Here is a 23,758-nt window from a genome sequence, read left to right on the forward strand (position 1 = left end):
TACATGTAGAGGATGAATTATGAATTACGGGGGATCCAACACCGAAGAGCTGTATCAATGCTCCGGAAGAAACTGTTGGATACCGCACAACGGCGTTAAGGACTTGGGTGTTTTCCACTATGCATAACTATCCACATTGAAATGAGGATGTTCTCTATTACGAGACGGAGATTGTAGTCACACACAGAACGACGCGAATCCGTAGATCTCGTATACGAACACGCAGATAACTAATCACAAATGCTATTGCTCATGACGCTCAAGATCAACTTGTCAAATTTCCCTGCCTCGTGTCTTCATACTTTGGACTCGTTAGACTTTCGCAAACTTGGTTGCGTACCCTGTGATGTTCGCTCCTTCCCTGCTTCGGAATCGGAGGAAGCAGCTTCCGCGGATCGCTTCTTCCAGTCGATGACGTCATATAACTGGACTTGTAGTTTGACTCGTAGAAGCTGTGGCTTGAGCACCAACGGCCGATGGGGCTGAGTCAACACTGAAAAGTCGTTGGTTTGTTGGGGTTGTTGGTGCGAAACGCGTGTTCAGATCGAGATCGGTGTTTGGCACTTGTTGGTTATGGTGGTTGCGCCGTTGGAACTTGGGGGCTTGGTGTGGCACTGGAGGGACTTGGCGGGGCGGCTGGCTTGTGAGGGTCAGGTGATTTGGAGACTTAGGGGATAGGGAATTGGTTGAATAGGTGAGGTAGATGGTTTACGCGGGAGGTAAGGAGGGAATTAGCACATGTTTGATCTCAGAGGCTGGCTTTGGGTTTTGGTTAACATGAAGAGAATTGATCTAAACTCTCGTACCTACAGTCGCGTAACAGAGCCAGCATAAACTGCTGTCATCCACCTGCGTAGAGTCCTTCACATTATACCACATAATTACGGGTCTTTAGCAACAAGAAGACGTTGTCTGCTAATCACGTTAGCAGAAAGAGAGACGGATGCATTAACACGACGGAAGTCAGGTACCAGAGAGCCCCTCAGCTCACCACAGCCGCGCCTCAAAACAGCTTGTTTGCACCTCACACAGGCTGACCTGCGTTATCGCGACTAGAGAACTGCTCACCGGCGGTATCCTTACCTTTGCGCTGGCACGAACATTCGCTACGGCACCTTGCGCTAGGTGGGTGTGATGCGGTGGTGAGGCAACTCATCTAAATCAGGCTGCGACGGGAGGTTGCGCCTCATATCCGAAACATTGGAAGATCTTCGCGGTCAAAGACGATGGTTTCTGTGCCTCAGCCATCAGCCTCTGCACGATTCGAAGTTCGCACGGCCGACTCCACTGCTGTCGGCCCCTCTTTACTCGATCTGTGACCGGGGTAATATGTGCGGAACATGAGGCTGTGCCCATGTAAGCAAGGTCGGCAACGTTCGAGATCCTGGCGAAGTTACATGAGATATTTCGAGTGTAGACACTGCAGGCGATCCATGTGATGGAATGGTAGCTGCGAACTTTCGAGACGGACCTACCGCGGTAAGTAGGTCTGGTGCTTTGAGTCTCCCCGACAACACTTTGGAGTGTTTTGAGATGCCGTTTGCCCTGGCTACGGATACTACGGATACTTGCTAACGGTAGCCGCATAGGAAGAAGGAATTCGCCGTACATGAACCACTTGGAGATGCCGTATCCGCGACACTGGGTCGGAAGATCAGCGTACGGTAGTCAGGTCAACTCAGCCTTGATGAAGTGTAGGAATGTAGTCGCATTGATGGCTTTTGTTCAGCAATATCGCGCTAGATACAGAGAGCATTAGTAGCTACCTGTTGGTCAGTGGAAAGCTCAACGCAAGGCTGCGTCGAGGCTGGACTCCTGCAAAGCAAACACGCATGCGGCAAACATCCCCACCGACGCTTGTCGAAGTGCATGGAGCAGATGCCAATCATGCCTTGCAGCTTCCCCTCACCTTGATCACCACTGCGGCCTAGTTGCAGCACAAAGCTCGTTCACTTGTGCGGTTGTGGTGAGGAGCACTCAATGTTATACGAGCGCGATTATAATGCCCAGAAACTGGAAAGCGCCGGCGCATTATTTGAAGTTTTCGGATCATGAGATGGCATGGGTACGAAGGATTCGTGGATACGAGGACTAGGGTTGAGTCAATAATTTCGCGGCTTACTTTGCAGCACTAAATCGCCTTGTGCATCGTTTGCCTTGGCTGAGGCACCAAGACGGAATCACCATCATCGTCTCGTCATGATCCAATTTTCTAGAACGAGAAGTGGCTTCCGACGACTTGTGGCTGAACGCCGGGAGAAAAAAATGGAACCGACCGAGGGGCCAACTTTGAGTACAGCCAACACGTTCACCATGGCAAGGGCTTTCGTTGGGTAATTGTGTAGAGATGATGCTTTTTGAAGATACTGAAAAGAACAGTTAGTATGACTAACGACCGTGTGTGATCAGTGCGCACTGGCGAGTGGTAGTAGATTCCGCGCTCGCCTAGACAATCGATACAGTCCCGGCATGGTGGCGAGCGACGAGATGACCCCAAAGCGTGCGCTGGAGAAAAGAATTTGGAACCGGCCGGGAGCGGTGTGCTGGGAGTGACCGTTACACCAGAGTAGATGCGGTGCGCCGTGCCCTCAAAGAAAGCAAGGACGTGCCCCGCTCCCATCCAGGTCTGTGAGATACCATCATGGTGGAGAAGCGAAAACCCATCTGGTGGATCGATGCGTGAGATGAACCTTGAAGAGTGCCAAGCAGCGACGAATAGCGGAAGGCCTTGGGCAAGAAAGTGGGAAGACCGTCTCACCCAACGACCGCGGCATGCCAAAGCCGCCATCCGCCCGCCCCAAAATTGGACGCCCACTTAGCAATGCGGGTAGTGGCTGAAGACGCTTCTGCTGTGTGAAAGCGATCGTGCGGTGCAGTTGTGACGACAGCCTCGTGTTTCAGACGTATGGGAATGGCAAGACGGTCGCATCCGACTCAGAACGGAAGATCACTCAACCTGAGGAATAACACGAGATGATATTGAGCTGGTGTTTCCGAAACACTCGGAGCCTATCCATAGAAGGTAATTCGTCATCCTCGCTAGCCGTCCACAAGCGCGCGTACCCTTGGCTCCTTCCCTTTTAGCTTACCAGCATCGCTCGGATTCATCGTGGTTCACAGCGGCTGACTTCCGCCATCAACGTCGACGATATTCTTACGTCGATATAGACCCCATTCTCATGTCACACACACCCGGGGCCTCAAACACGTGCGGCGTCGCGGCTCGCGATGGGCTCGCGATGCTCCTGGCGCCCGAGAGATTAGGGCTGTGACTCTGCTTCGTATAGCTCCACATACCGTGGCCGATCACTCAAACAGTCAACGTGCCACATCGTCGCTTGCTAGTCTTTGCTATTTCAGTCTACATCCCGCACCGTGTCGCGAGACCCCTGCAAGCGCCCCTGCCTAACTTAGCGCTCGAACAGGGTAGCGCCTGCCCTAGACAACCCAGCCAACTTTTCACCACCGTGTGCCGTTGTTTCTCAGCGGGTCCCAGAGTTGACCTGATCTCCAGTCCAGCCGCTGCATGCAATATAATAAATCCTCTCCCAACCTATCTCTCGCTCCCTGTGCCTTCCGCCCCCGACTCGCTCCCCGTACCCATCTGCGTGAATGACAGGTCTGATTCACTAGTGCCATCCACTCTCGTCTTGCTCGACGTTTTACACTCGTTTTTACCACGCCATCAGTCCAAGGGTCCGGTTTTAAAACCCCCGCGTCGTACCCCAATTTCGCGCCTGAGACTCCTGTCGCTCGCTCGCTCACCTCTTTGTTCGGATCCATCTATCGATACCAATCTAATCAGGAACCCCCCATTCGCTACTGCCCTACCCGTCTGCACCTTCCTCTCCGACAGCTGTCACTCACAGTGTGCCTGCCTGCATCTCATCTCCGCCCCACCTGCTATTCTTACCTTGATCTCGACATCACTCCTACTCCACCGCAAACATGGGCTTCGGATCCTCCGACGGCAATGAGTTCTTCCAAAGCTGGGCCTTATGGCAGAAGATGACTTTCGTAAGGACTTCAACCAACCGCTGACTCCACCTGCTAACGCCGTACAGGTACTGGCCTGCGGAATTGTACTCACCATCTTCTTGGGCCTGCTCAAGCTATGGTACGACAAGAACAAGGTCCGTAAGTACAGCAAAGTGGACAAAGGCAAACGCGCAGCCACTCCGGAAATGCTCGAGGCGCAGCCAGTAACCCAGGTGACCGAGGAGACCAAGGATGAGATTCCATTCGGCATCCGCGCAATCCAGAGCGGTATTGAGGTCGACGGTGTCTGGATCTCGCGTACCAACACTCCCGTTGGCAGTAGCCGTGCTTCCATCGTCAGCGAAGCCCCTCCGTACGCTTCGCAGTCGCAACTCTCCCTGCCCCGGCCAGTCGCCCAAGGTTCCAGCCGCAACAGCTCGCGCGGTCCCAGTTCTTTCGACCGCGCCGTCTCCGCCGAGCCCGTCTCAACCCAGGACTCCCGATCATCTTCTCCTGCTCGTCCCCACAACCATGAGGGCCCCCGCTGCAGCAACTGCAATCACCACGTCTCCCGCAACAGCGCCCTCAACGCCCTGGAAAACCCCTACACTACCCGCAACTCTGGCGCTACTTCTCGTGAGTATCAGCATGCGCAATAGATTGAACTATGCTAACAGCCTTAGCTCCCCTCGGCCAACATGGACAGTCTGCAAGCAACTCAAGCCGCCGCACCAGTGACGAGTCCGACTACATGGCAGCGGGCCAAGACGTCCGCACCTACGAGTCCGCATACTTCAGGCCCAACCAGCCCATTGACCCCAAGACCGACCTCGAACTCCTCCGCAGCCATCGCCTCTCCCACGTCGCCGAGACTGGACAGCTCACTCCTCGAGTGCGCAAGCCAGGTAATAGCGGAGAGTGGGCCAGCGTGGCGGACAACCAAGTGTCCTCGGTCAATGGTGTTAACTATTTCATGCCTCAGAAGTCACCTTCTCCTCCGCTAGCTACTGTCGCCGACCAAGCTGAAGATGTTTCTGCCGGACCGAGTCACGATGGCAACGCAGCGAACCAGGCAAGGCAAGCGGTTCCCCTGACCGAATCATATGCGCCCAATGCTCCCTACTACCCCGACACCTACGAACCCCGTGGCCCTCACCACCAGTACAGCTACGATCAGGTACCGTACGAAGTCAACACCGAGCAGAACCAGGATCGCGATGACCACGTCCTGCGCTCCGTCAACTCTGGCTTCCAGGTCCTGAAGCCAGGCACCTTCCAGCCACCCACCCCTGAGGAGGTTGAGCTTGCCGAGCGGAGAACATCGAAGAAACTCCAGAAGAAGAGGAGGACATCCGGTGATTCGCGGAAATCAGCCTTTACCGAACAAGTCTAATTTTTCATTACGATAATGATAATTTCGCTACGGCTTCCACCTTGACCGCCTTCTCCCGCGTTCACGTCCTACCACAACCACGTGCGGGCACCAACTGCATTGATGTTTTTACAGCGTTTAATTTTGTATCATCTGGCAACATCTGGGGCTTCTTCTGGGCAGCATTCTGGCACTGGGTACTTTGCATGTACGGTTTTGGAGCATGGACAAGCCCACCTACTGTTGTTTTTCCTTAATTCACTCTCTCCGCCGCAACAGGTTGCTTGGCATACCAGGAATGCGAGCGGCGTTGTAGTAAACCATCATCATAATCGGGGCGTTATAGACACAAAATGGGCACACCTAACGATCGACACGTAGCATGAGTACCAGGGATTACGGGCTCATTGCATAGCATATAGTAGAATCACGAACTTCTTCTCGAATCCATTCCTTCTCAAAACTGGCATGGTCTGCGCAGGTCTGAGTGACTCGCTTCACCACTCTACTTACAACAGACTACGGCTATAATGGCCCAAGGCGACGAAGGATTAGAGTTCTCACCCCCTGAACGCCCGTGGCTTGAATTGACGAGGCACAGTAAGAAGCCAAGTCCTCAGTTGCCGTCCGTCGTCAGCAAAGCGCCACTCAGCTGAACAATGTGCGCTGACATCAAGAAACTAGGCAAGTAAGCCACGCCCGACGTCACATGCTGGTGATTGGACGGAATCAAACGGGGCAAAACAGACTCTGCAGCAGGCAGAGAAGAAGAAAATCAAGTCTTACTTACATGAAGGATTGTATGTATGTACGTGTATGCATAGGTCTGGAAGGATGTCTCGGTAGTAGCAGCCTGGGCTGATGTACGTGAAGCTACTGGATACGCGGGTTGTGAAGCCGCGGGAACTTAGGTAGCCGGTTAGCCTTGGGTGGTTGTTGAATACCTGCTCTACATTGCGGTGAACATAGGCCAGTTTGTGTGAACGCATGTTTACTTGTTTTCGCTTAATGTGATTTGATGGGGTTGACTGGAGGATGTGAACGGGGATAGGAGGGCGTTACGTCTCACGTTACGAGAAAGACGCGTGGTTCGGAAGAAATGTGGAGAATGAGTTTTACAGGTTTCGCTCTCCAGCTGTTCATGTTGAATGAGGGCATCGAGATACGAATCTCGCAATTTGTCGACAGAAGAGCGCAACCAGGTTCCTGGACCGGCAAAATCGGCTCCTACCTACCGTCTGCCGTGCCCCGACCCGTGTCCCTGTTTTCCTCCCTCCTTCTTTTCTCGCGTAACTGCCTTGTTGAGTGGCGTCTTTGCTCTAGTAGGTCTTGGTACATTTCCCATTTTTCTACTCCATCTTCTTTTTTTGCGAACGTGCGTTCTTCGCTTTCGGCCCGGTTCTCATCTCATCTCTTTGATGGGGGAGATGGGAGAATGAGAGAGGGGGTCGAGCGGGATGCGGAGATTGGGGAATCTTGCAGCTTGGGGAAGTAATTACCTGGATACGAGTATCGTGATAGAGCGACTGAATGGATTCGAAAAGTGGTCTCTACCCGGCCGATTTCACATGAACAGCCAAGTCACATATTCTCATGGATTACAGACTAGCGCGATGTAGATATTTTCAATACCTCGGCTTCCACATTCTAGAACGCGTTGTCCTTGTTTAACATACATGCTGTATGCAAGGCGTAAAGTCTTCGACCGGTGAGCGGGTGAGTTACCAACTGTCGCCATTTTCCAACAACACACCCATCGCCGCGCGCTACGCCGTTACTGCCTAGGTAAGGAACCCAGATACCTAAATTAGAAACGTCGAGCCGTGTGGCGTGCATACATGCTGCGGGAGGCTTTCTCACGGTCTGTCTGGCGCAATCGATAGGGCGTTGGGTTAGCGAGAAGGCGGCAGCGGGGTTGAGTCGCGCCTTCCTATCCGCTGGTCGCGCCTGCCCAATAACCTGCTTTGTGGTGCAGCGTCCAGACAAGCCTCATCGTCATTCACGACAACGGACTTTCGAGTTGTTTTTCCCCTTACGCTGCGAATTCGCCTAATCCCCTGATATCGCGAGCATGGGTACACGTGGATTACGACATGTAAGAGGCGGGGCGTTGTGATGCGCTGGCCCTTTACACAGGCGAGGCATCCAGGGGCAAGGTCGTAAGTACTGGTCCTGAGAGGTGTGATTGACGGTGACAAGTCACCGTCACTGTCGCACGGAATCGGTTTCAGATGCATTGGTGCAGGATCTGTGTGCCAATCGATGTCTTGTCTCTGTAGATGAGTTTTGGGATCTGATCGGTACGGGCTACCGCACACCGGGTCGTTGTTCCTCGAAGACTGCGGAGGATGTTCAGAACGACCTAAACGCAGCAGCGCCTTTGACCACTCGGCCACAGCAAAATATCGCACATCGAGCAGCGAATACCCTTCGACATCTTTCCGACAGTGTAACTGCCGCCTCGATTCTTCTCAGTACCCTAGACGCTCTGGCGATCGCGCCACCCTTCATGCTTGTATCAAGATGCTTCCTCAAAAGCACAAAGGTCGGTCATATTGATACAAGGCCAAGTTCATCAAACACCTCGGGCTCGACCATGAGTAAGCTTTCGACGTATGGTGCTTTCGTTTTCGCGCAAGCACCTCATATAAAGAAGAAATTGAACAGGTCTGCAGCCTACATTAGGATAAAAGCACGCAAGTTAGTTGACCTAACGTCAATGTAGGCTCCGGGGTGTCCACCTTTTTCTCCAATTGGGGTGCAAGCAATTGTGAACGACATTGAAGCCGCGAACCAAGCCGGCATCAGGCCGACTCTACTTTCCGTCGGTGCTGACGGATGGTTCTGCGATGCGAGAGCGATCGTTCTGTGGCTAGCTACTACCCCGGGGTTCGATCTGTTCTATATCTGAACTACCTGCCCAACGGGATAAGCGCCAAGTTCGTTGTGATCACCACGGAGTTTGGTGGATTCGGTATGATCCCCAGCTCATTCTCAAGGCGCTGGAGTCGGGCTTCGGCCAAGATGAGAAAGCTGATGAGCTAATCAAGGCGTGGAAGATACTGCAGGACAGTAAGGATAGCTCCTTCGGCAAGAGCTACAGCCGGAACTATATCAGCCCCAACACTTCATTCCCCATACTCGAATGAGCCTGCTACGCCAGCACTTACGTTCGTCGCCATATAGAGACAGAGCTCGCACTACTCCCGTACTTTAGGTTAGTAACGTAAGACTGCTATATACCCTTAAGATCAGATTCTCTGCGTTGCAGCGAATCATCCAGAGGTCTACCTTGCCGTTAGTCTTCGTTAGACATGGTGCCATGTACCGATGTAGGCCACAAGAAGTAACAAGATAATTGTGGAATCAAACCACCCGGAAGTCTACATTGCTGTTAATTCTTGCCTGTTCTCTTCTTTTGTACTATCGTAGGCTGCAAGGAGCAATAAGGCTGTCGTGCCAACAAATCACCCAAAAGTCTACATCGCTTTCAAATCTTGTTGACATCGTACTATACACTGCTGTGGAGCACAAGAAGTGATGCGAATGTGACAGAAGCAAGTCACCTAGAAGCCTACGTTGATGTTAGTTCGCTCTAGCCGCCTCGTTCGAGGACAGCTGCATCTCGGAATATGACGTGACGTGACGTACATGTCGATAGCAGACACGGGATATCTCTATGGTATGTCTCATTGACCACCTATTTATCACGCTCAATTGTGCAAACGCTCAGTTTGCACCTTTACCGTAGGCAGCCACACACGTCCTTCTCGCTTCTGATTGACATCATCGCAACTGCCGCTCCAATTGTTTCCAATACCCACGATATCATACGCAAGCGCGTAAATATGGCCTCCACGGACACCAAGAAACGCAAGCGCAAACCGTACAAGAGCAAGGCACTGATGATGGAACACCTGGGCTTCGGGCAAGACCGGAGCAAGCGTTCGACGACTGGCGCGCAAGCGACCCAGTGAAGCCCCATTGGGAAAGATTCAGTAAACACTTCTTGGACTCGCCTTTCTTCAAATTCGACAAAAAGGTTGGAGAGTTCAAGCGTGTGTACACTCAAATCATCAACGGCGAGAAGGGCGGCACGATGGCATTCTCCACCCGCACCAACCGTCAATACACTACCGATATGGACTGACACGCGTGGCTCTTGTATTGGCTTGTCAAAGACAACACGTACAGTAGGGATGGCGTCTTCTATGTAACGGGGCTTGACAGATTGGATACATACCGAAGCATGTGGGATTTCATCGCTTTCGAGAAGCGACAGCACTGTCAAGTCGTTCAACAGCCATGAAGACGCTGTCTCATTGCTGAAGAGTTTTCCTCTCTTGTTAGCTCAATCAAACTTGGACATCTGGGGAAAGGACGACGAGCCTCCAGACGAAGAAGACGAGGATGGAAATCTTCTCGTGGCTATATGTGTACATGTAGCTTACGATGCTATCCGATAGTAAATGCAATACAGTGCAATACATTAATGATGTGGATATTTCTTTTGGCTCATACTGGAAGCTGAATTCAGTAGCTTGCTCATATACCTGCAATCAAGTCCGCCAGCTGATTTCACGTTCGAATGCGATGCTCCAGATATAAGTTTCACCATTAGATCGTCTATCCGTAGTAGATAGGTGAACCCAATCCATGAGTAGATCTAACAAACCAGTAAAGTAACACGGTATAATACACAACAAGAAATCTAGTCCTAAACTCTTCCATCTAACAATTAAGCATCCCCACGTCGCACACAACCTCAAAAGTCCAAAAGACTTTTCCCCGGAACAACGACCGCAGTATTCGGAACCTCCAGATCCTTAGTTGGCTCAGCCTTCGGTACAGCAAACCCATACTCCGCCTCCCAATCGTCTTCATAATCGCTCTCATCCTCGGAATCCCAGTCACTCTCCTCGCTGTTATCCTCATAATCGCGCTCACTCCAGCCATCGCTATCATCATCCGCCTCTTCCTCCTCATCTTCATCCACCCAATCCGCGTCGTCCTGGTCATCGCCATCGTTCTCAAAGTCGCGTGTGGAAACCTTGACCTTACTGATGACTGGTATATCCAGAAACCTGTGAACGCTCAAGTCCTCTAGCTCTCCAGTGAGCAGCTCTGTGCCAGCTGTGTAGCCTAATCCGCCTTTCTTGTCTATCTCTTTGCGCTCGAAATCGAGTTGCACAATGGCCGGTTCGCCCCAGTTGTTTGTGTGGTTGAAGCGCAGTACCTGCAATGTATCCCAAAGTGATATTGGCTTTGAGGTGAGAAGCTGCTGGATGGCGTTGGCGTGGCTTCGTTTGCTGTGATGCACGTATAGGGCCTCCAATCCGCTCAGCGCTGTGAGCATGGCCTCCATACGTTTGCCGTAGTTGTCGTCGATCGTGCCTTCGCTCATCTTCAGGTATTTGACGGTCGACGCGTAGGTGGGATTCGAGGTGACGGTGCGTAGGAACAGATCCCAACGCGTGTTGGCGATTGTTAAGCTGATGTTCTTCGCGATATGGACGGAGGAAATGCGATTGAGTGAGTGCGCCGTCAAGGAGAGGTTGATGATATGGCGGTAGAGTGTTGACTGTTGGCCTTCTTCAACGTCATTGACACTGGGCCGATCGGGCGCAAGGTATACGGATATTAGATGGAGGACTGGGTCGGGGAGGGACGATAACGTAACGAGCGACATGTTTGCGGTAAGAGATGAGGCTGCGAGGTGTTTGCGACAAATTCGCAGATGAGGTGTTGGATTGTGAGGAAAAAGAGGCGAGGTGGTGGGTATATATTGGAGAGAGACGCGTCTCGATGATGTAGACGCGCCGAAATGGCGCTAAGTTTGAGATGGTGTGGCGCGTGCACCCCCTAGACAGAAGAACGCGAAATGGCGTGGTACTCTTCCCGGATATAGGCGAAGTGCCGGTGATGGCAGCAGCAGCAAAAGTCGATACTGGGAATGCCCTCGCGGCAAATCAAATCCTATTGCATTGCCAACATGTTGACCCAAACGCCGCGCTATGCATATTGAAAATCAATCACGTCCTACCCTTGCTCATAACTTGACTTTCTTCACGGGCTTTTGTTCCGCTGTCGCGTCGTCCTTCTTCCGCTTGAAGATGCTCTGGCTCTTCATCTGACCAAGTCCGGCCTTGTTCGCTGGTGCAGCCTTTGCTTTCAAACCGAAACTGAGCTTGACAGGCGCTGCTTCTGCCTTCCCCTCCGTGGGATCTGTCTTCTCCTCTCCTTGTGTTTGTTCGTTAGTCGGCGATTCGACCTTCTTCTCCTCCGTTGGGGACGCTCCTTCGGCTGGTGGAGTAACCTGCTGTTGTACTGCTGCTTGTGCCGCCGCTCGTTTTGCCTCGATAGCCTTCTTAGCCTCGGCTTCTTCCTGTGCACGCTTCGCCATCTTCTTCAGCATCTTGTCTTCGCCCGCACCGCTTCGTGCCTCAGCAGCTTCCATCTCTGCGATCTCGTTGCGCCTGTTCAAGGCCGCAACGGAAGTATCTCTCCAAGCGATCATCAATCCGTCCTTCTCATCTTCCTTGACATGACAGATGCCCTCACGTCCCAGGTGTTTGGCAAACTCGGTGAGCGAACTCCACTTAGTAGCGTTCATGTGGACGTGTTCCTTGTCTCGGATATACTCGTTGTAGAACTTGTTGACACCGATCCATTTCTCGTTGTGTGCTGTACGCAGAAGATTGACGAAATCCCTTTGGAACTCGTTGCTGAAGCCTTGAATGTACTTCTTAGGATCTTCGCCGACAACTTGCAAGTTTCGGACATGGCCCTCGCTCTGGACGTGGCATTTGAAGCCGTTGGCGTCGCGACATTGCTTCTGGCACGGCTCACACCACCAGCGCAAGCGCTGCAAGCCCTTTGACTTCATTTTGTTGGCCACCCATTTTGTACTGCCCGCTTCAGCCTTGCCCATGGTTGTGGTTGTGGTTGTGGCGGTGTCGACGGTTGGTTGGTGTAGAGGGTAATGCGGTTACGAGGACGGTCGTCGCGTATACGGTGTGAAATCACAGCGGATCTCGAGGATAGTCCCGTGTAGTCGTGTGGGATTCGTATAGGTAGCCGCGATGCGTGGGGCGGAAGGTCGAATGGTGATTGAAGATTGGCGTGAATTCGCAAGACTCGTAGGGCTGCTCAAGTGGCTGACTAAAGAGATCGCCACCCGCGGCTACGCTAACGCTAGGTAGAATTGGGTCCACTGCGCACGTAGGTAACTGCGTCTCGTGTGCGCACACGATACTTCGTATTTGAAAAGTTGATAGTAGGCTGTTAACAACGTCTCTAAAGGCTGGTATGGTAGGAGTACCGTCGAAGTTACCAATATTGGGGGTCCATCCAATCTCACCACGAGCACTATCTGAACGTACAGTGAAGAACCCCTTGGGACGTCTATTACCTAGGTAGTATACTAAACGGATCACGTAGTGTAGACACTTCACTTCACACCTTTCTAGCCCTTTAATGCACTTTACACAAGAACAGAACTAAACAGGTTTGCAGACTACATCGATGTGAAAACATGCGAAGTAGGTAAGCTAACGTCAATGTAGCCTCTAGGGTGTTCAGTGTTTTCCTAGGTTGACGTGGATGGATGAAGGTGAGTGCGCGGGTATCTGTTCGCTTCGGTAGGGACCTAGGTAATTGTATCACTCACACGTTACAAGGCGCCGCGCCCAACTCAGACAGTAGCTATAGTCTATCCTCCTGATAGACTCATAGCCACGACTAGCTGCAATGGCGCGAGGCCCCTCCACCAGTGCCTTTGAACAGCGAAATCGCGCCGGTCGCAAGCCGTATGAAGACAGAGGCAAGATCATCGCCTCTCTCGGATACTCCTACACTGACGCCGCTTTTGACAAGTGGCGAGACTCATCGCTCGTCAAACCGTGGTGGGAGGTCTTCGTCAGCAAGTTTCTGAAGGCCGATCTCTACAAGCCTGGTAATAGCGTTCCCACCTTCGACCATCTCTATGCACGCATCCGGGACAAAGAGTGGCGCGGCCGCATAGGATCCCTTGGGCAGACGCATTTTCCGAGGTACCACAACGAGACGGACTGGCATTCGTGGTTGTTACACAGACTTGTCGTGGAGAACACTGGCGACCGCGAGGGGTGTTTCTACTATTGGGGAAGAGAAGACGTGGAAACCGTATTCCGAACAGCTTACCACTACATCCTGTTTGCGAAATGGGAGCGCGCAACAGCACTCACGAGATCGAAATCCACGAGATCACCAAAGACGAACCCGAAGGCGATCACTGCACGTAATCCGGCGCCTTCATCAGATGACTCGGATGCTGGAGAGTGCGAACCGACACTAGGGCTTGCGTACGTGCGGTGGACTGAAGGCCGACCTTTGGGCGCGCGTTTAGCGATTGAGATCGAATCGTTTCGTAGCTATAGCTTGGAGGGCTTCCTGGAAGAGATCAACCAGCGTTTTGGGCTCAGTCACCGCAAACAGCGTTGTAAGGCGCTGGTAGCTGAGGACGACCAGGCATGCCCGGCAAAGTATGAGGTGGTAGTCTTCACGTTGGAGACTGAGGATATCGAGGTTCCGGAGGAGATATTCAGCGATGATGACAGAGTATTCCGATAGGATGATTTCATATTGGGCGAGGTATTGCCTCCGTGGAGGAGAGGGGTTACTAGACCAGGAGAAAAGCGCAGCTTATACTGAGCAACAGAACGAACATGAGCTCTGGAGTATACATTTGAATGAGAACCTAAGTTTGTAAACTCCCAAGGTCAAGTAGACTTCTGGGTCAAAAGGTAGGTGTCCGCCCTCTTCCTCGAGTAGATTATATCCATGTTAAAACAACACATACTTGAACTTCTCGAGCTTTAGCACACGAAGTTTTTGTACCAACGACCCCCTAAAGCAGAACCATCCCCTTGCATACCCGTCACGGCCCGCAGTCTTGGCTACAATCAACACTCTTCATCTCTTTCCCAACATGGCAGCAAAACAGATCTAGAACATAGGAGGAGCGGGATGTTCCAATACAACGACCAAATATCGTATGAGGTTTGCTTCCGCGGAGGCAGGGGTAGTGCTAGATCAGGGAGAAAAGTGCGAACCTCGGAAGAAGAGTGCGAAGGAGTGCGACAAAAAGTGCGACGAAGTGCGACTGTGTTCTACGGTGAGACAATCAGAAGTTACCTCTTTGGGGGCACTGGGGATGGGAAACTGAGAATTCGGTACTGATGATGATGGATGATATGGCGAACCGAGTTTTGCATGGAGGAAACGGGGCTCTGACACAGAGATGTACGCGAGACACCCCGAACAGGGTAATGCATAGTGCATATCAGAGAGGGCCCGCTATGGAAGCCGTTTGAACCGGGAGTCGCAGGTCGTAGCGTGCAGAGACACAGTACAGGAAGGCGGGAAGAGCAGTTCTGGACGGAAGGAGAAGGGTCAAGCCGCATACGCATATGCAGACATTACCGATGAACCATCAATCCTTTCTCGACCAAGAAAGAAGAAAAGAAAGCAGATACTTTACCTTTGCCTCTCCCATCCTCGACAAATCTCTTCACACAAACCCACACGTCTCACGCCCATTCGCCCCCCAAACCCCTCTCTCCATCCACCCATCACCTTAACTCACCGAAGGATTCACTTAATGCCCCCGAGAAGCACCGCAATTGACCGACTAGAATCGACACTTTTTGGCCTTTCCTTCCCCATGCAGGCAGCCTTATAGCAGATTTGACCGAAAAGGGTGGCAGGTGGAGACCGTGGAGGTGAAGTGGCAACAAAGGGAACGATTGTGGCGAAGACGCCAAGCCAACGTTGAAACCAAGGGAGCGATCCGAGAGGAGGATAGGGTAGGGTGTTCGGGTAAGAGCAGACGCCCCACTTTGCTGCGAAAATTATGGGAATGCCGATGCCTTGCCGAGCATGGCCGTGTTCCCCGGTCCAAACAAAAGGCGGCACAGACGCGGGTTTTTGTGGGAATAAAGCGGAAATGGCAAATGGTCAAGGGGCATCAGTGCGTCTTGGTGAGAATAATAAGTCCGAAGAAGAGCGACCGGAATCCATGGTTTTTGCGTTTTGTTGCCTCTTGGAGTAACAGATGGGGCCGTTATGACGTTGTTCTCGGTGCGCCTGGTGTTGCGGATGGGTTATGCTTGTACCCGGTGGTGTGGTTTTGCGTGTGGATAAGACTATTACCGTCGTGAACGGCCCTTTCACGCTCGCACGTCGGATTACGCGAGTATGTGTAAGCAGTGCCTTCCTCCGATCTCTCACAGATGCTTCAGATCGCACCCATTGTCCACGATCCAGAGATCGCCGATGTCGCCGGCTGGAATCCACGCATAAGAGCGAGGTTGCCTAACGCAGACGGACCGGATGGGTGTACCAAGGTTGGTGCATTTGACCGAACCGCTGTATGAAAAGAGACATACGCCGAGTAGGCTTACAAAATCCTGATTCTGCCGCAATCAACGGTGGAATGGAAGTTGCTGCATTGGGTAAGTAGATATTCTTGCAATCGAGATTTGAGGATCGAGATTTTGAATAGTGATCAAGTGACGGAGGGACAGAAGAGAAGATGCAGATTGGGACGGTGCAATGTGGGGACCATGAGATGTACATTTTGTAGATCATCTATGGGAGGCAGTCTGGCATTCAATTGCCCTTCTGCATATGTTGGAAGTATACCACCGTTGGGTTATGCCAGGCTCTGAGAGAGCAAGGCAACTTCAAGCATACCGTTCTGCGAGCACGAACACACAGCGTGGGTGCTGAACTGTTTCCAGGGCAAGTCAGGCGAGAATCGGCGCGGAGTGACCTATCTCTCGTGTTTGACGATGTTATGTGTGGTGTTGCGCGGGTGACGAGTCAACCACATGTGCACCCACTGCACATTATCTCCTGTCTCTTCAATCCACCCTCCGCCTAACACTCCTGTCACCATCAGCACCCATGCCCCCAACAACATCCTGCACCAGCTCCCTCAACTGCGCCTGCACCTCTTCAGAATCATAGTCTTCCCGCGCCGCGAGCTCCTCAATGCGCCTCCGTATCTCAGGATCCGGCGCATCGACAGCGTCTTCTTCCATGGTGCCAACATTCACCTTAACACCATCGGGCAGCGGGGGCGGTGGGTGAACACCCTCAGTCTCTATGACGCCCGGTGCAGCAGGTTCATCGCCGGTGCGTAGACTCCTGAGGTACTGGTACACTTCGTGTGTCTCGCCCTCCTCTTCGCCAATCTTGTCCTCTGCTGTCTGGCCCTCTTGGTTCTGTATCTTTGTGTCGGCGCCTAGTTCCTCAACAAGGCACTTCGCTACTTCGGTCTTTTCGGTCGCGAAGAGGGGAGTCTCGCCGTCTTCGTCGGTGATGTTGACGTCGGCATTGTATTTTTGGACCAGGTCGCGCAGCACGGCGAGTTGGTTGTACGAGGCTGCGGCGTGGACTAGCGAGTAGCCGTGTGCATCGCGGGCAGAGGCCAGGTGTGGGTGCTGCTCGAGCGAGGAGAGGATGGACTGCGGGCGCGTGTCGATGAGGTTGAGGAGGAGATCGATGGTTGGTGCTGGAAGCGCCATGGTGGGCTGCGCGTGAGGCTGGTCGGAAGTGCCGGGCGTCTGTGTCGGAATGCTCGGTATTCTGGGCGTGTTGGGCGATCGCGAGGGCTGCGCATTCGAGTACGCGCAATTCTGGCTGCAAATCTAAAAATGACGTGGTGGGCGGAGATGCGGAGACTTCCCTGTGGCGCTCCCCATCGCGCGGCTAGCTGCCATCCCGGCCCCCAGATCGACTAACATCTTGACTTTCATCATCGTGCATCTGCGTAATACATGCCAAACTCTATCTAATTACCACCTCCGCACATCTTTCATGTTTATGTGAACATGTAGACGGACCGCGCGGATGAACAGCTGGTGCAAGCCTCGGACACCGAAGTCAGGCCGGCGCAATAAGGAAATGTCACTGTATGGGGCGCTCTGGGCGCCAGCTGAGACATCCGGACGATCAAGACCAACGCCCAGCGCCCATCACACACAGCCTCAAACCGTCAGCCTGGGCCTTGGCCATGCTCGCGTGCCCCTTCACCCTTTTGCCCTCCGCTGCCGTGCCTGCCTCGTAATCTTTACACGTCCTAGTTGTTCTTTCTTCTTCTATTTGGTAGGCGCCATACACGTCAACACCGACCGCAGCATACCGTATACCGTATCTTTGTAATACCGTCGCACAGCGTCACCCAACGCTAGACTGTCGCCTTTGTCTTGGCCTCCTCTAGCCGCCTTAATGCGCTTGTCCCTTTGATCTATTGTCTGGACTTGACTTGCATTCTTCTCTTCTCTGTCTGTCGTCATTAGACACCCACTCTCGCAAACATGAGGACCATCAAGGGCGTCGGCGTGCCGTCGGTTCGCCTCGTCCTCTCCTACGTCTTCGACTGGATCGTCATCATCGCCATTGCAGCCATCGCCGGCGGCTGGGAATATGTCGAGCCTTTCCGACGACCCTTCTCGCCCGTCGACCTCTCGATATCGTACCCGTACCAGACCAGCGAAATGATACCGACATGGCTCCTCGTCGTAGTCTCACTCATTGCGCCCGCCGCCATCGTCATGATCGTGTGTCTTGTCTGGGTCCCTGGACCAACCGCCGAACGCGGCACACCCAAGTCGCTCATTTGGAGGAGGAAGCTTTGGGAGTGGAATACCGGTTGGATGGGTCTTGCGCTCTCGCTCGCGACGGCATTCCTCATCACACAGGGCATGAAGAACCTCTTCGGAAAGCCGCGACCTGATCTTCTGTCAAGATGTGACCCAGACCTGAGACGCATCCGGGACTTCGCTGTCAACCCTGTTGTTGATGAGGAATTCAATCCAGCTTGGGTACTCGTCACCTCAGGAATCTGCCGGAACACCGACAACGACATTCTCAAAGACGGCTTCAAGTCGTTCCCCAGTGGTCATTCCAGCTGTAAGCACACCCTCCAATCTCTACAAACACCCCGCTAACCCACTTCTTTTAGTTTCCTGGGCCGGCCTCCTCTACTTGACCCTCTTCCTCGCCTCCAAATTCTCCGTCGCAATCCCCTTCCTCCCCCATCGCCCCTTCTCCACAAACCCCGCCCACACCTCCGCCATCTCCCCTTCCAACCTCAAGAAACAAGCCACCCTCCCCATCCACAAACAAGACTCGTCTCTCTCATCCCCAACCTCCTACAACGACGACGCAGTAGTACCCATCCGCTACCAAAACGCCGCTCCACCCGTTTACACCCTAGTCCTCATCTTGGTCCCCATCTGCGCCGCCATCTACATAACAAGTACCCGCTTTACCGATTTTCGCCATTTCGGTTTTGATATGTTGTTTGGTACGCTGATTGGCGTGACGTGTGCGTGGTTTTCGTTCCGATGGTATCATCTGCCCATTACACGGGGTGCGGGTTGGGCCTGGGGACCTAGGAGCTACGATCGCGCCTGGGGCATCGGTGTTGGCAGGGGTAGCTACGTTGGCACAGAGGGCTGGAGTAGGAATGGAGGCAGTGAGACTGCGCTCAGGAGACGCGCGGATGCCCAGGGTACTGCGAACGGGCACAGTGTGGATGAGAGTGAGTTGGGTGTGCTGAATCGTAATGGCGCGCCGCATGCTGGGAACCCGCCGAGTTCTATGCACTCGAGAGTTGGTACTGCGCAGGAGGTTTGATCTTTCTTTCTTTTAATACCACGTAATGGATTGGGAAGCATGGCGTTTGGTGGATTGCGTTTCTTGGACAGATAAGGAAAGAGGTGGTTATCAGAGGTGTTGTATACCAGGTTGGCTACTTTGCACATATTAGAGTGCACACTCAAAGAATTGAGAAATTTAATTCATTGCTCTAGAGAATGTTATAGTGATGAACTGGCTGTTGACTATATGGTATTTTACCCGAACTGAAAGGGAGAACTGTGCCGCCACGTGCTTGAGTTGACAGCCTGTGTGGATCGAATTGCAAATGAGATGGAATCGAATGAATAGACAACCAATGAAACCGGAAGTAAGAACCGAGACGCGAGCTGATTGCACGAAATACTGTACCTACCAGTAGGAGATGAAAGTAAAGGTCGCTTGGGGTGTTGTCGCTTTGGGCTATCATGTCATGTCAAATCAACTGTACTTTTGTATGCTGCTACGTATACCTCTCCACCTATCGGCAGTTGAATACCCTCTGCTCCACGGTCTTGTTGAAAAGACGAGCTGCCTCACCTTCTTCTCCTCTGCTATCCATGCGTGTATGGACGGAGACAGAATGCGTTCACATATGTCCCGGCGAAGCCATGCGGAGAGCACATTCGTCGCACACCATCCTGTTGTATCGGGTCGGCCACTGTAGAACCTCATCATCTACAAGCCCTTCTTTCCCTTGGCCCTTTCTTCCTCGCGCTTCTGGTAGATCATACCCGTGAATGGGTCCTCCCACCTGCACGCAATCGAGTATGCAGTGTGGACGATTGCGGTAAGGAAGATACCGGCTGGCTTTCCGTACCAGATAGCTGTGGCCAAGAAGGACATGGCTGAGCCGTGGTACATGGGCGAGCTGGAGACGTTGAAGGGGAATGTTGTCACAGGCTCGTCCATGAGGATGCCAAAGTAGTCTCCGAGGTAGGTTCCGGTGACACCGAGGGCCCACATGGAGGTCAGAACGAGGGTATTTCCCATGGCGAAGAGGGGGATCGCGGAGTACTTGATGGCGGGGGCTAGGAGGGTTGGGTGCGTGGGTTGCTCAGCGAGAGCTTCATTGTAACTGTGAACAAGCAGTCAGTATATCGACTCGCTTGGGCAAAGGTCCATGTCTGGAGACGGTGGTAGCCTTGTACGTACAGATAGTCTCGGAAGATACCCAGCGAGAAGATGGTCACGGCGAGCGCATAGCATCCAAGGCGGGGGTTACCACCAAAGAGCTTCGTGATAACTTTGTTGTGGTATTCTGAATACTGTTAGCCTTCCTCGGTTCCGTCTTCTGCTCTACGACACCCAGCAGCCTCCCGAGGCTCGGCTATAGCCGTAAAAAGCAACGATGGAGTTATGTACCTTGCTGCGCAGCGATGCTGAAACTTGGTTAGTGTCTGTGAGGGAGAATGGTCGATTGTACTTACTTCCAGAACGTAGGGTTGAACACGATGCTCGCGGCAGACACTGCCACATGTTAGCTGTCGCATCCGCGGCTGCGGGGATCTGGATGTTGACACTTACCCCACAAGCTGGGCTTGCTGAAGTCAATGTACGAAGTCATGGTGGTGAGAAGGGTTCGGAAGGCTACAAATCATCAAACTGCGATAGCAGCAAATGTAGAAAGAGGGTGAGATCCAACATGCGAAAGCTGTGGGGGGATGCCTAGGTGTTGACAGCTTGCCCGGCAGATGAACATGTGGAGCTATGACGTCTCGCTAATCCGCATGTTCAGCAATCGCGGAAAGAGCGCCTCACGCATTATCGGCTAACGGCAATGTGTTCGTGTATGATTGTATTGTTTTAGTTTTTATTGATGACTCAGTTCTGATCTCTATGATGCGTTCGTGTTCTGCAGCCTTTACTGCGGGGTATACCATGTCTCTTAATGATGAGAAATTCAAAGAACGCCCTAATTAACAGTGTATTTCCGACCAGGTTCAATACGTCCAGCAGGCTCGCTGTTATCCATCACAGCTAAGATTCTTCTAAATCCTACACCATGGCGTTGTGACCAACAATCTCCGACGAACTCAACGTCTACAAACCGTTGTCGGCGCACGTGAAAGGTCCACCAAAACCATCGGCCTTGTAGCCGTCAATAATAGACTGGACAGTTGCGTATGTGCCCGCAGTCAGGAACAACAGGCCGATGAGGCAAAGTGCGACATTGAAGAAGAACCCGGCATATCCCTTCCAACCGCGGACCTTCCAGAAGTTTGGTCCGTGAGCCTCTCTGCGAAGACGGAAATACGCTACGCCCCAGAAGATGAATCCGAAGAACGAGTCGAACAGCGAGCTCATAAGCGAGAGCAGGTCGGAGAAGAACGGAATGACCTCGGCGATGATGAAGGCGAAAACCCAGAGCACAGCGAGGATTGCGATCCACGTGAGCCATCCGGCCATGGTGTGACCAGTCCTGTGTCGGGACTGAGAACCGTAGATGCGGAACAAGACAAAGCGGGCTGTTACGGAAGCATACAAAACACCGAGGAAGATAATTGTGGGTACCATGAAGGTAAAGGATACCTTCTTGTAGACCTCGTTGGAGATGGAACCGAAGGCCGGGGAAGTCATGTAGTTGGTACCAGTGTAACCGTATACAACACCTCCGACGAGACTGAAGACGAGAACCTCGCAGATGGTGACGGCCCAGAGCGCCTTGGGGAAGTCCTTGGGTTCCTTCATCTCGGCGATGAAACTAGGGAGGGTAATTTGACCAATGAAGGTATAACTAATGTTCATGAAAGCACTCATGCCCATAACGAAAGTGGTTCCAGCTGGGGGTATAGCGTAGACCTTGAGAGGATCAGCGGGGTCATAGCCTGCGGGTTTTCCGTCAACACCGGAGAATGCTGCCGCGAGGATGACGGAGATGAAAGTGAATCCTGCGGAGGCAGTCGCCAGCGTAGCGAGGGTGCTGAAAGTTCGCGGAAGCGAAGCCGCAAACGAAATAATGGCAGTGATCGCAGCGAAGGCGATAGTGCAGGTGCCGTGTCCAGTGATAGTGTTCCACCATTTGGCTCCGACAAGGCAGTGTAGACCCATGATGAAAACATCTAGGGAAAAGTCAGTACTGGTTGCTGCATGTTGACAGGGGTGGTCGCTTACTGTTCAGGACAAACATGACTGCTGTGGCGTAAAAGGCCCATTTCTTGTTCCAGAAGAGCATCTGACCAATGTCACAGACGTCGCGAATCTGGGGGTGGCGCATGCAGAATTCCCTAGATTGTGTAAGTATGGCGTTTGCGGATGGGATGTTGAGTGCGCGTACCAGGTGGTCAGGGACGTGTACAGGACGAGACCGGCAATGACGAAAGTCAAGATCAAGCCAGGAACGAGACCGAGGATCGAGTAGGACCAGGGGAAAGACATGATAGCCAGGCAAATGTACTCGGAGAACAACAGAGCCGCGGTCTTTGGCCAGCTGCAAGTACGGTACTTGATGGCGTTGTTGGCTTCCAGTTCGATCTGCCTGCCGATGGTGATGCTAGCGTCAGAGTCGGCGTCGGTGGATGTAGGTAGAATTCCTCCTTGGGCTTCGGCGTCGTAACCCTTCTCTTTCTCGAAGGCGACTTTTTCATTACTGCTTTGGCTGTTGTTGTCGGCGGGCGAGGCCTTGCCGCCGAAGAGAGACTTCAACGCCATTTTACGCAACGGATACACCTCTTGTAAGGAGTGTAGTAGGAAGAACGACGGTTGGTCGCTTCTGGGAGCATTAATTGCGTGTTCAAAATCCGGGCAGGGGAGTGTCGGAGTGGGTTGGGCAAACGATGGAGAGGCGGCAGGAAGATCGTTAAATATGCGCGGGGGCAAGGTGATAGCGGGTGCAGGGAGTTGAGCAGTGGAGGAGCGTAAGCTAGGGTGCTGGGATGGCTATTCCAAAACTTGCGGGGGCAGAGGAGAGTTCGGTGAAGGCGAACAGGGAAGGCGCAAGAGTGGGGACTGCTTTTGCCTGGTGGCGCCTACCGAGTTTGAGCGCGCCTATGAAGACTCGCACAAACACCAGCCGTTCGCCGCGCTATGACCGCTGCACTGTCGTCTTTTCCCGCCCTCAAGCTATGAAATCTCAGTGAAATCCTCTGCCCTGGCGCCGCGAGTGCCGCTTCGTGTGCTTTAATCGCATTAGTCGATTAGTACCGGGCGAGCGTGACGTCCGACGCATCGCTACCGCTTCAACGGCACAGATCTGCCATTTCACTGTCGCGCACGTGGAGAGTCTGGCCATGCACCAGGTCGTTTGTCGAAGACTCATTACGTCAATCGTCAAATCCTCGAGATAGCCAGACCGGTGGCGCTGCTGCGATGCCGCATTCCTGCGTATCTGTCACACCCTCTTCATATCGGCACACCGTTGTACTGGCTCAAAAGTCAGGTTCCCAGGCTTGACATCACTGTGGCGCCCGCTAAGCTCGATTGCTAAGCTCAATCCCACCACCGGTAAGCCTGGCTTGGCTTGCTTAGCTTACGCCATAACGCGGGCGAAATACCACCTCCAAGCCTCGCCAATGCACAGCACCCAGCATCTGATCCTTCCGATTTTGCTTATCTCGACTGGCCACACAAACGCCGTGTCGCGTGCAAATTATGGACTCCCCAGGAAGTTCTATCCGTCTAATCGGATTTAACTCAATATCGCAAAGGAAACGGCAAGAACCACAGTGTCTGCCACGTTGTAGGGGTTATTGTCCTGCAGGGTACGGATCCGCTATCTAGACA

At 52.8% G+C, this 23,758-nt stretch overlaps 8 protein-coding genes across 8 annotated transcripts; 3 read left to right on the plus strand and 5 right to left on the minus strand.

Annotated features, from left to right (window-relative positions):
- Window positions 1-3,948: 3,948 nt before the first annotated feature.
- J4E90_006136 (uncharacterized protein) lies at window positions 3,949-5,371 on the plus strand (the record flags this gene model as incomplete). The annotated part of the gene is made up of 3 exons (XM_051435685.1): window positions 3,949-4,017; window positions 4,065-4,614; window positions 4,662-5,371. 3 exons carry the CDS (start codon window positions 3,949-3,951, stop codon window positions 5,369-5,371), a joined length of 1,329 nt encoding a protein of 442 aa, XP_051290543.1.
- A 4,744-nt stretch (window positions 5,372-10,115) lies between these two features.
- J4E90_006137 (uncharacterized protein) lies at window positions 10,116-11,039 on the minus strand (the record flags this gene model as incomplete). The annotated part of the gene is made up of 1 exon (XM_051435686.1): window positions 10,116-11,039. One exon carries the CDS (start codon window positions 11,037-11,039, stop codon window positions 10,116-10,118), a length of 924 nt encoding a protein of 307 aa, XP_051290544.1.
- A 360-nt stretch (window positions 11,040-11,399) lies between these two features.
- On the minus strand, window positions 11,400-12,281 carry J4E90_006138 (uncharacterized protein; the record flags this gene model as incomplete). The annotated part of the gene is made up of 1 exon (XM_051435687.1): window positions 11,400-12,281. The coding sequence occupies one exon, from the start codon at window positions 12,279-12,281 to the stop codon at window positions 11,400-11,402; it is 882 nt and encodes a 293-aa protein (XP_051290545.1).
- An 818-nt stretch (window positions 12,282-13,099) lies between these two features.
- On the plus strand, window positions 13,100-13,960 carry J4E90_006139 (uncharacterized protein; the record flags this gene model as incomplete). Its single annotated transcript, XM_051435688.1, has 1 exon — window positions 13,100-13,960. The coding sequence occupies one exon, from the start codon at window positions 13,100-13,102 to the stop codon at window positions 13,958-13,960; it is 861 nt and encodes a 286-aa protein (XP_051290546.1).
- A 2,294-nt stretch (window positions 13,961-16,254) lies between these two features.
- Window positions 16,255-16,920, minus strand: J4E90_006140 (uncharacterized protein; the record flags this gene model as incomplete). Its single annotated transcript, XM_051435689.1, has 1 exon — window positions 16,255-16,920. One exon carries the CDS (start codon window positions 16,918-16,920, stop codon window positions 16,255-16,257), a length of 666 nt encoding a protein of 221 aa, XP_051290547.1.
- Window positions 16,921-17,712: 792 nt separating this feature from the next.
- On the plus strand, window positions 17,713-19,036 carry J4E90_006141 (uncharacterized protein; the record flags this gene model as incomplete). The annotated part of the gene is made up of 2 exons (XM_051435690.1): window positions 17,713-18,307; window positions 18,360-19,036. The coding sequence occupies 2 exons, from the start codon at window positions 17,713-17,715 to the stop codon at window positions 19,034-19,036; spliced, it is 1,272 nt and encodes a 423-aa protein (XP_051290548.1).
- A 678-nt stretch (window positions 19,037-19,714) lies between these two features.
- CHOL2 (Phosphatidyl-N-methylethanolamine N-methyltransferase) lies at window positions 19,715-20,603 on the minus strand (the record flags this gene model as incomplete). Its single annotated transcript, XM_051435691.1, has 5 exons — window positions 19,715-20,114; window positions 20,192-20,297; window positions 20,402-20,418; window positions 20,467-20,506; window positions 20,564-20,603. 5 exons carry the CDS (start codon window positions 20,601-20,603, stop codon window positions 19,715-19,717), a joined length of 603 nt encoding a protein of 200 aa, XP_051290549.1.
- Window positions 20,604-21,079: 476 nt separating this feature from the next.
- J4E90_006143 (uncharacterized protein) lies at window positions 21,080-22,687 on the minus strand (the record flags this gene model as incomplete). The annotated part of the gene is made up of 3 exons (XM_051435692.1): window positions 21,080-22,098; window positions 22,151-22,263; window positions 22,314-22,687. The coding sequence occupies 3 exons, from the start codon at window positions 22,685-22,687 to the stop codon at window positions 21,080-21,082; spliced, it is 1,506 nt and encodes a 501-aa protein (XP_051290550.1).
- Window positions 22,688-23,758: the final 1,071 nt, after the last annotated feature.

The sequence above is a fragment of the Alternaria incomplexa genome (genome assembly GCF_024043165.1).
Source record: "Alternaria incomplexa strain BMP 0042 chromosome Unknown scaffold_8, whole genome shotgun sequence".
Classification (NCBI taxonomy): Eukaryota; Fungi; Ascomycota; class Dothideomycetes; order Pleosporales; family Pleosporaceae; genus Alternaria; species Alternaria incomplexa.